The sequence below is a fragment of the Gastrolobium bilobum genome, unplaced genomic scaffold (genome assembly GCF_033153095.1).
Source record: "Gastrolobium bilobum isolate Gb01-03AN ecotype WA unplaced genomic scaffold, APGP_CSIRO_Gbil_v1 utg8265, whole genome shotgun sequence".
In the NCBI taxonomy this organism is placed as follows: domain Eukaryota; kingdom Viridiplantae; phylum Streptophyta; class Magnoliopsida; order Fabales; family Fabaceae; genus Gastrolobium; species Gastrolobium bilobum.
In genome coordinates, this window is record NW_026899064.1 from 612,778 (window position 1) to 624,139 (window position 11,362).

The following is an 11,362-nucleotide window of genomic DNA, read 5'->3' on the forward strand; positions in this document are numbered from 1 at the left end:
TCGACCGGTTTTTTCCTTCTTCACGCAGCTATTTTTTTTTTTTTACATCTCACTACTCTATAAAATAAGGGGGGGAATTTCAGCTATCACACTTACATAAAAATGAAAAGTCCCATTACAAAGAAAAGAAAAAAAAATTAATAAAACTTACTCATTTTTATATAAATATGACGAAAAAAAAAATGTATCCATAGCAGAAACATTAAAAGCATAAAATAAACTTACATTTTGGTAAGCATTTGCATCTCAGGATTCGTATTTTTGAGGAAATAGACATGATATAATTTCATTTCAATAGTCTGGCATTAATATGGTAGGATATTGTCCTGCCCTTAGTGTAATTTCTTACTCGGGGAATATTTTTCTTCCAAATTTATTAGACGTCAAGTTGCCATATGACCTTAACTGTCTAATTCCTAATCTCCTAATCCAAGTTAATGTTATATAATCAAAACTAATTTGCAACATAGGCTTACATATAAGTTACAGCTCGACACAAAGAGCATGGAGCCATAAACATGGAAATGCATAACAGCAATGCCACATAGAGCAGTGTCTTTAAAACAACTCGAATTCCACATGCTCTCCTGTTGCTTTACACTCTAAATACATAGCACCCTTGCCCTGTGAGGTCATGTCTGAAACTCCAAAATAACAAAGCTCTGGAAGTTCTGGTGGGGCAGAACAACGTATTAAGGCCCAGTTAAGGCCATCAAAGAAAGGATGCTGTTTAATCTCAGCAGCCCCTTTCTCTGAACCCAAACGGTTTTCAGGCTCTTTAACCAACAACCTGCTAATCAGATCCCTGGCTTGGAAACTAACAGTTGGACTGTCAGGGAATCTAAGATTTTGCAACATAACGTTCCCTAATGTTTCTTCATTGTTAGAACCTTTAAAGGGTGTTCTACCATATAAAAGCTCATATAGAAAAACACCAAATGTCCACCAGTCAACTGCAGCTCCATGTCCCTCTTCTTTGATGATCTCAGGCGCCAAGTATTCATGTGTACCAACAAATGAGTTTGATCTTGCATCAGTGGGCTCGGCCACAAGCTGTGGCAATGATCTGATCTGGGCAGCAAGGTCAACTTTTAATTTCCTTGCTTTTGCAGCAGCAGGTAAGAATCTAGGGCTGAAGCATGGAACCTGACAAGATGGCTCAATGCAGAATGGCTCAATGCAACTTGACTGTGCACTAAGACCCGATATTTTTGCAGGGTCAACATCAGAAGATGATTTCAGAAGCGTTGGGCTAACAGCACACCTCAGTGACAGATCAAAATCTGTGAGCATAATGTGGCCGTCTTCTCGGACAAGAATGTTTTCAGGTTTCAAATCACGGTAAACAACCCCAAGCATGTGCAAGTACTCCAAAGCGAGAAGGACTTCAGCAACATAGAACCTGCATGATGCATGTATGGAAGTTTCAGAAACAGCCAATTGATGCTTCCACCATATGGTGCAAAAAGAAATTGTTACCAGAACTAATCAATAATTGAAACATTCTCTCCTTTGTAAATGCTAAACAAAGGATAAAAGAACATAGGTCACAGTAGTGGAGAATGCTACCAGGTTTAAGTAATACAGAGTGCAGTGGCAGTGAGAGGAGATTACAATCCTGGCAGAAGCATGCCTAAAGGAAATCAACAGCCAACAAGCATAGCGCAAGCAAGTTGCACAACAGCATATAGAGGAGATGACATTAACATGTCATCTTAATTAAAAAATCATCTATCACCAACCACAGAATAAGGAACACGATTTTGTTCAACATCAACGTCAACATCAACAACACCTTTATTCAAACAAGTTGGGGTCGGTGGCCGATGAACCAAAATGAAAAGTACGAAAAAAAAAAAAATGAAAAAAAAAAAGACAGGATTTTGTTATCTGTTTTAAATCTGACAAATTTATAAAAGGAACAAAGTTTCTATTAACAAAGAATGGATAATTTGCAAGTAATACTGAAGCACAATCGAAGTGAAACAAACTACTGACTTTATTTCATAACTTCAAGATTTACAAGTAAACAAAGATTCTTCAAGTTAGACAAGCTGCAACAGTGTATATAGTATTCTTAATTAAGGCAACAGCTTAAAATTCATAGAACCATATTTGACAGAGTCATAGAGTGCAGTAATAAAGCATATATTATAAAGAAGAAACAAGTAAAAACCCTATAGAATGTACCAGATATAGCAGATACGCATAACAAAACATATGAATGAGTACGAGCATATTCCAGCAAGAGCAATTATGCAAATTAAATATATTTGTTTATACCAGGAAATACTTAAGCTATCATATCATTTGTTGCACACCTAAAATCTAGCAGGTGGGAGGTTGCATACAATCTGAAGAAAATAAAATGCTAAATATTACTGGACACTTGTTCTTAGTATCCTACCTTGCTGCTGGCTCAGAAAAACTTCTACCAAGCTGCTTCTGCCTTAGTACATGAAGATCTCCACCTGGACAATACTCCATGACCAGACATGACAGATTATCTGATGTAAATTGCAAATACAGTGTGGGAAGAAATGGATGATCCAGCATCCTTAATATTTCTTTTTCAGTTTGAGCCCTAGGCATCTTCTTCCTTCTCACCAAAAATTCATTGTCCATGACCTTAATAGCAAACAAGCAACTTGTGCCAATTAGTTCAGCAAGATATACGACCCCAATGTCTCCACAACCAAGTTTCTTCAAAAGATTGAAGTGTCTCAAGCCCAATACCCCATGCTGTATTTGAGCATGTCGTATGGCTTCCCATCTAACATCATTTGACATGTGAGGCCTAGTGCCACAACTTGAGCCACTCGCATTGCTCTCATCACTGGTACTTGTACTACTACTGTACTCACCTTGACTACTATTTGAACTTTGTGAAAATTCAAGTTGCTCTTTCAACTTGGTGTTCTTCTTCACTTTTGCAACTGCCCTGTTTTTATTACTGCTAGTTGATTCCAAACCAGGTTTATTTGAACCAGAGTGCACATTACTCAAGATTACTCCATTCCCAAGACTGGTAGAGTCCGATGCCATAATATCTTGATTTTTTTCTTCACTTGTATTTTCTAAAGCACACCTACATCTCTCACAAACCAGCCGAGTTGTACCAGGAACTAACTTAATAACTTCATTGGATGTAGGATCATATAAAGCAGAACCTGAATCCTCCTCCAGGTTCTTCTTACTCAGATTCTTGTTCTTGATGACTGATTTAACTGTTCGGGGGCCATGGCGTGGCAGTTTGTTAACTCTGTTTCCATTCACAGAAGTAGATGAAGATAGTGTTTGCAACCTAACTTTCCGCCCAGTATTTGACACAAACGCTTTCTTTCCTGACTTTTTAGGGGAAGAAGCATTTTTGGACAACTCTAGTTTGCTTCCGGACATATTATAAAGAGGAGGAGAAGATGCAGATGTTTCTTTTTCTGTCAGAACAGGCACACCTTGCAGTGGTTGAACCCCAACTTTACTTGATGAACATGCCAAATCACTTTGCATCAATGAAGTCCCAGAATCATGTTGAGTAGTTGCAACAGCAATTTCCCAAGAAGAATGAATGTTTTGGCTCGGTGATTTAATTTGGGCAGTTTGATGAGATTGAGATGTTTTCTCCAAGGAAAATGACTTGCTTTTTTCTGGCACTAGAGATATTTCAATTATACTCCCCTTATTCTCAACAAAAGCAGGCCCAGATCGACTAGTTCCAGCTAGAACCGAATTATACAATGTCTGTATCTTCTCACCCTCTGATATTCTTGGAGAAGCCGTTGACTTTGATAATCGTTTCATAGCAGCCATTTCTGATGCCTTAGATATGCAAAGTTCTCTTAATGCCTGCTTTAAATTAACATGTTCAGAACTCCCAACTCGTGGGGACCGAGAAATATACGTTGCGTTTTGATTTTTCAATACATTTTTCATCTTAGGGCTTGTACCATCTCGTAAAACACCCAAATCCCTTGTTGAAGATTTAAGAGCAATTGATTCAAACAGCTTATTAATATCATCATCTAGATTATCCTTGTTTCCCAGTTTCAGCGCTGAAAGCTTCTGATTTTTCTCAGACGTGCTATTCTCAGAATTGGACAGATAAATCCCAACAGCTTTCCCAGTATTTAGCTCTTCCCTTTCTTCAACTATTTCACATGTGCCAGAGGATGAACCCATTACAAGATAAATAGCTCAACCAGACTTTTTCACAGTAGAGATAACACAAACATGTCGACTCTCAGTGCTCAGGTCACATTCATTTCATACATATCAGACACCATAAGATCCCAACTCAAGGAAAGAGAACCCAACGTCCAACTTCCAACTCCAAAGCATTCTATGGTCAAATCAAAATTGAATCCTGAATGGTACAAACTCCTTTTATCAGCTATATGACATTTCAAACCCTGATACAGTGACCAACATTTGAAAGCATCAGCAAATCAAAATATAATACTAAAACAGTAATTTATGCAAAAAGAAAGAGTAAAGGAATCGAGTTGACAGATAATTTGACATTTTTTTATTGTCACAATTCTAATAGTTTACACTCTGAATTTAATTTGAAGATAACAAAGGACAAGCCGGTGCAATAAAGCTCTCGCTTTGTACAGAGTTCAAGGAATAGTATATAATAGGCAACCTTACCTTGCATTTGCAAGAGGCTGATTATATGAATCAAACTTATAACCTCTAGGACACATCACACATGGCAACAACTCTAACATGGTCCCCCTTCAATTTAATTTGAAGATGATGCCAAAAAAAACAAATACATGAATTCAAGTATTCAGCAATTCGGAGGATTTTAGAGATCCAAACAAGTGTAAGCAAACATATTACTTAACCTTCCTTAAAACCATTTTCTTCCCTTCCCATTCATTTTCTTTTCATTCCTTCCCCTCCCAACTCCCAAAAACACCCTCCCCAACCAAACATACACTAAGAGGCAAAACATTAGGACCAAATAACAGCATGTTCAGGCAGTGCTAAGCATAACAATTTTCCTTGCTTATAATTAATGCACAGGCTGTTGTTCATACAAAAGCATGACAACATCACGAATCTGTTCAATCAACAGATCAGGAGAAACGTGGAGCCAAGCGAAGTTGTAAGCCAGTTCCTGTTCATGTTTAGTACGCCACTATCCAATCAAGAAAAGGAGAGGTAGTCCTATAAATTCAGGATCGATTTGCTTCCCGAAAAATGGCCACAACAAAAACTCACCAAAAGAAAACAAAATAATAAAAAATGAATAAATAAAATAAAATATCTATATACATAAGCGAACACTGTTCATCAGAATAAGAGGGTGTAGTATATATGCATACGTATTGGTTCGATGAGTAAGCATTAAAATAAAGCATACAAAGTGCAATGAAAAAAAAAAAGGAAGCAGTACCAGCAGGTGGAAGCAAAGGCCAAGAGAGACGAGTACATTGCCGTTGCAGCTTCAACTGATCGAATCAAGAAAAAAAAAACCCTAGAAACGCATCGAAACCATAGAGGATAGCTCGGGTAGAATGGGGAGAAAGAGAGAGAGAGAGAGATGAACAACGTTTGTTCCTGTTCCGTTTTCAGCAATGGCACTGATTGTGTTCAGTGCAGAGACAGGGCCCCACTTGTTGGCACAGAGAATACAACAAAATCAAATTTCAAAAGTGTAATAATAAATTAATATTTCATGTGCCGAAAACAAAAAATACATATGAGTATGTATTCTTTAAATGTAAAAGTGTGTGGTGGGAATTTAAAATAATAATAATTATTCGTCCTGTATTGACCATTGACAGTGGCTTCCCATGCCTTTTTCGGCTGATAGCTACACGCGATCTTTCTTCAAATAATGCCTCCAACTTGAAAACAGGCAATCTGAGATTTGCTTTTGTATAATATAATAATAATAAAAATTAATCAAATTCTTGGTATCCGATGTTACCATTGGCATCGGTAGTTCATATAATTTTTCTGTGATTTGTGAGTCTTATTTATTAACCTCGCTCTTAATTAATTTGAAGAGATGTAAGATATTTATTTATCATTAAACCTTATTACTCTTATTATTTTATTTATTTCTCGAATAATTAAATAAATCTTTATTTAATCTTATCATAAAATATCTATATAACAGTGTAATAATTTTATTTTATTTAGTTTTATATCACTTTATTTCATTTCACTTATTATTAATTATTTGTACAGAATACTTTGACTTTTTAAAAAAAAAAAACTTGAAGGTATCCTATTTAACCTTTTTATGCCACCATGTCTTCGGAGTATCGCCACCAAGATTATCTTCTTTTTTTTATTGAAACAATAGATGCATTAATCTATGTTGCCAGAAAAAAGATAAAAACTAATTCCCCACCGAAAACGAGCCTTTTTCTTATGAGGGATTTCAAGGACAGAATACTTTGACTTTTTCTCCTTGTCTTTTGTTACTTTTAAACAGTGCCTCATTTTAATTTTATTTTAATTAATTAAAATGAACTCATTCCTGAATTCGCTCTCATGAAAAGTCGTAGTTTCAAAGAAATGATGAGAAGGCAATTTGTAGTCAAATGAGAAATTTAAAGCGCTAAAGAATTCAGCTTTTCCTTTTACCAAGGCAAAACTTAATGATCTTGTTAATCATTATTCTTACCAAAGTTTTCTTCTTCTTCTTTTTTGACTCAGATTCCTGAATCTTTAAACCAGAATTCACATTGCCAATTGTCGTATTTATACAGACGTTTACATATGCACATATCATAAATATTTAAATTAGATTCAATTTATGTTAAAATAAAAAAAATAATCTAATACTGTTCAAATTATGCCGAGTAATATAGGATTAAGAATATTCTAAAAGTTTTTAATTTATGTTGATTGTATAATTCTTAATTAGTTTTGAATAGATGTATAGTGAGTTTTTATTTTGATAGTGAATGTGCATTTATAAAGTATAATTAATGTAATATAAGAAATGATACATTAGGTTAAAGAACAAGCAGTTGAGTCACCGTCTAAAATTCATTTTGAGTAATCGTTTATCATTTCTCAGCCATATGAATTAAAAGTTATTTTTTGCAATTTTAAAATTATGTCATTTTGAGATTTAAAGAAATAAATGAAGAGTATTATGATAAAATTCATATAAAAAAATAAAATTACTAAAATACATTTCATTAATTCTCTTCACCCTCAAAACCACGTAGTTTTGAGTTGTATGAAAGGTAAACATTTTTTTTATTCTTTAATGGGAAGCAATTTACATGAATCGGTTAAAAAATAATAGCTCGTATTCGTGGGCATAGCATAGTGAATGAACCCGGTCGTGATTCCCTGAGTTTTGCATTTTTAATGCATGAGCTGGCGAAGGGTTCCAATTTCATTTTTTCATAAAGTAACGATTATGTACGAAGCTCAAGCTTATCCATGAATTTGATTAAATCAGACGAGTCTCCTTAACTTAATTAGCGATGGTTGCGTATAAAATGGAAACAAATTTAAGAGAGGTCAACACATGACGCCACGTGTATTTGATTCCTTTTACACTCGCTTTTCCGATCACTACAAAACGACGGCATCCGTTCTCCGAATTCTCATAAACCCAAAAACTCACTCACACACAGAGTTTTTCAATTGCAGCGATTCAATTATCAATGGCGAAGAGCTTTAAGTACGTTATTCTCGGAGGAGGAGTTGCCGCTGTTAGTTCTTCCTTTCTCATTTTTTTCATTGGTTTCATCAAAATAATCCTTTTGTCTTCATTTTTTTTAGAACTGTAAGAGTTAATACAAATCTTATAACAAACACAGGGTTATGCAGCAAGGGAGTTTTCCAAACAGGGACTTAAGCCTGGGGAGTTGGCTATCATATCCAAAGAAGCGGTACACTTTATATGCAGTGCATTTTGCATCGTAGATTAACGCTACTAAATACATAATTTTAGATTATGTATTTATATGAAACAATCGCATATTGCATATTTCACTTGGACCTATTGTTTTGTTGATCTGATACTCTTGGATCTCGTAGCTGGAGCACCAATTTTCAGTTAGGCTCTTTATCTTTATCTTTTTAAATTTTAATAAAAATGATTCTTCTTTTCTTTTAGGATAAATATCATTTTTGGTCGTCAGCATGCCCGCTTTAGTCCTAGCAACTAACTAGAAAGGCTACTCGTGGTTCCTACGAAATTCAAAATGAACCAATTTAGTTGAAATCGCGGTCCCTCACAAATTCAAAAAAAAACACACATAGTCCCTCAAAAGGACTAAAATAGATCCATTTGAATTTCTCAGGACCACGAACAGTCTTTTCATTTGTTAGGGACTAAAGTGGGCATTGTAAAATTTGCTAAGGATCAAAAAGGGTATTTACCCTTTCTTTTATAAGGTGGTGAAGATTCATTATGCATATGCCTTGTAGTATCTGTTGCAATATTCGAGTGTAACGAATCTCATGTTGATTGGTAATGGACTAAGTAAAGTCTATATAATTGTGAGGACCCATTTACTCAAAATCTTAAGGTTTTGGATTGAGACATGGTGTCGAATCTAGATATGGTGGTGTACTGTAGCCTTAGCCCATTGGTGCTGAAATTTTTTATTAAATTTCTATCAAGTGAACCTCATACTGCTATTTTCTCTTACATAGGTAGCACCTTATGAACGCCCTGCTCTAAGTAAAGCATATCTTCTTCCAGAGTGTAAGTTCTGTATTGCTGTTATTTGCACATCTATTCTTTTTCCCTTGTTTTATACCTTTCCTTTTGGAGGTGGTCTTGGTGCCAACAGTGTTGTATTGTAATTGTTTTGTTTCGATTTCTTTAAATTTAATTTGAATTGAATTCAATGAAACCTGTTTATTATTGTTTTTATTTATCATGGGCTTGCCATCTCTGCTGATTTCTCCATCAAATATCAGATTTTCCTTGCTTATCTCACTCTTTATTTAACTTGATTCACAATTGAATTTTGCAGCTCCTGCTAGGCTTCCTGGGTTCCATGTCTGTGTTGGAAGTGGGGGAGAAAGATTGCTTCCTGAGTGGTACAAAGAGAAAGGTGATGTTGGGTTTTTCACCCATTATCTTAATACAGCATATTTATTGGATGGTTTTAATAATCAATATTGGGCTGTTGAGTCAAGTGAAAAGAAGAGAAAAGTAAATAGAAGATAGGGTCTTAACAACTGTTTTCTCATGCAAATTGAACTGGTGATTGCAGGGATAGAGTTAATTCTTAGTACAGAAATTGTGAAAGCTGACCTTGCGGCAAAATCTCTGACCACTGCCGGAGGAGAAATAATCAATTACCAGACTTTGATTATTGCAACTGGCTCAACAGTAAGGATCCTTGTGTATATCAGAATACGAGATGGCACTTCGCTGTCCTCATTTCCTATCCTTTATCCTCATACTTACACTTCTTACTCTTGTTTTGCAGGTTATAAGGTTGACAGATTTTGGTGTACAAGGAGCTGATGCTAAAAACATCTTTTACTTGAGAGAGGTTGAAGATGCTGATAAATTGTATGAGGCCATCAAGGCAAAGAAGAATGGGAAAGCAGTAATTGTTGGGGGAGGATACATTGGTCTAGAGCTTAGTGCAGTGTTGAGACTCAACAATATTGATGTTAGCATGGTCTACCCAGAGCCTTGGTGTAGTAAGTGGATATTTTTAACTGTTTTTGTCCAAGTCCTGCTCATTTGTTTATTATAAACTTGTGTAGTAAGTGGATATTTTTAACTGTTTCTTTGTCCAAGTCCTGCTCATTTGTTTATTATGAACTTCTTCTTATCTTTAAATTTTAAATTCTAACAATATGATTGATGTTGCAGTGCCACGACTGTTTACGTCTGGTATAGCTGCTTTCTATGAGGGATACTATGTAAATAAGGGGGTAAAAATCATTAAAGGGACCGTTGCTGCTGGATTCACTGCTAATTCTGATGGAGAGGTATGGTTGCATTTGATCTCTAAACTTTGTATGGATGGGATGACATTTTAAAGTTGCTAATCAAACTTTAGCATGCTTTGCATCCATCATTTAGGTAAAAGAAGTTAAATTAAAGGATGGCAGGGTCGTGGAAGCTGATATTGTTGTTGTTGGTGTTGGAGGAAGGCCTCTAACAACTTTGTTCAAAGAACAGGTTGAAGAGGAGAAGGGTGGAATCAAGGTTAGTGAGACCATATCCAGAGGCTTGGCAGTCTATTAATAAATTATCCTAAAAAGTGATTGATGAATCTTGTCAACAATAACCGTAATTACATTTGTATTGATTCCAGACTGATTCCTTCTTCAAAACAAGTATTCCTCATGTATATGCTGTCGGTGATGTGGCTACTTTCCCTTTGAAATTGTATGGTGAATTGAGAAGAGTTGAACACGTTGATCATTCTCGCAAATCAGCTGAGCAGGCTGTAAAGGTGAGCGCAGCTTTGTTAATTTTCTCAGCTTCTTCAATTATGCACAAAACTCGAATGTATAATGCCCTGGCATGCCCTTTGTACTATGGAAACCATTTCTTAAAACAAGCAGTGATTTCACAAGCTACTTCGTAGATTTATCCTCACTTTTTGTTTGGTGGTCCTTCTAATGGAAGCCTCTTGTCAAGTGCCATGCTTGCTGATGCTGTTTCTCATTTTGTGATTTGTGTTGTTTAATGTAGGCCATCAAGGCAACTGAGGAAGGAAAAATAGTTGAGGAGTATGATTACCTCCCATACTTTTACTCTCGCGCATTTGATCTGTCTTGGCAATTCTATGGCGACAATGTTGGTGAGACAGTGCTATTTGGAGACAATAATCCAGAATCACCAAACCGCAAGTTTGGGACATATTGGATTAAAGACGGGAAAGTTGTTGGGGCATTTTTGGAGGGTGGAACTCCTGAGGAGAACAAGTCTATTGCTAAAGTTGCTAGAGTCCAGCCTCCCGTAGAGAATTTGGATCAACTTGCAAAGGAAGGTCTTTCCTTTGCTAGTAAAGTATGATGATTTTCTTGTTGGAAGGATGCAAAACACATGGAGTTTGCTCAGAATACTTCTGTTTTGGCTTCATTTACTATATATGCAACAAGGAAACTTTTAATGTTTTTTCTAATTTGATATCCGATTGCAAGGGATATGCTTTACAATTTGTCTACTCACATCATTATCTTAGCCATTTTCACTATAGTTACTATTTTTAGACTATTTTCTGTGTTTACCTACTTTGCTCGCCAATCTGTTTGCAGCCTTTGTGGAAATAGCCTTACCACGTTGTTTTTTATTTCGTCTTGCTAGCAATGGGTTATTGTTTTCTTGCTTCAGAATATAAATAATCATTTAATCGATTAAATAAAAGGTTTGGTGTTTGTCATTTTAAATGATATA

At 35.7% G+C, this 11,362-nt stretch overlaps 2 protein-coding genes across 2 annotated transcripts; one reads left to right on the forward strand and one right to left on the reverse strand.

Moving 5' to 3' along the window:
• Positions 1-475: 475 nt before the first annotated feature.
• On the reverse strand, positions 476-4,185 carry LOC133286781 (serine/threonine-protein kinase D6PKL1). Its single transcript, XM_061484229.1, has 2 exons — positions 2,408-4,185; positions 476-1,402 (listed from the first exon to the last, which is right to left on the reverse strand). The coding sequence occupies exons 1-2, from the start codon at positions 4,177-4,179 to the stop codon at positions 559-561; spliced, it is 2,616 nt and encodes an 871-aa protein (XP_061340213.1). The 5' UTR covers positions 4,180-4,185; the 3' UTR covers positions 476-558.
• Positions 4,186-7,527: 3,342 nt separating this feature from the next.
• On the forward strand, positions 7,528-11,146 carry LOC133286785 (monodehydroascorbate reductase, seedling isozyme-like). Its single transcript, XM_061484235.1, has 10 exons — positions 7,528-7,694; positions 7,803-7,874; positions 8,644-8,695; positions 8,970-9,050; positions 9,213-9,331; positions 9,432-9,651; positions 9,827-9,945; positions 10,040-10,165; positions 10,275-10,415; positions 10,658-11,146. Exons 1-10 carry the CDS (start codon positions 7,647-7,649, stop codon positions 10,979-10,981), a joined length of 1,302 nt encoding a protein of 433 aa, XP_061340219.1. The 5' UTR covers positions 7,528-7,646; the 3' UTR covers positions 10,982-11,146.
• Positions 11,147-11,362: the final 216 nt, after the last annotated feature.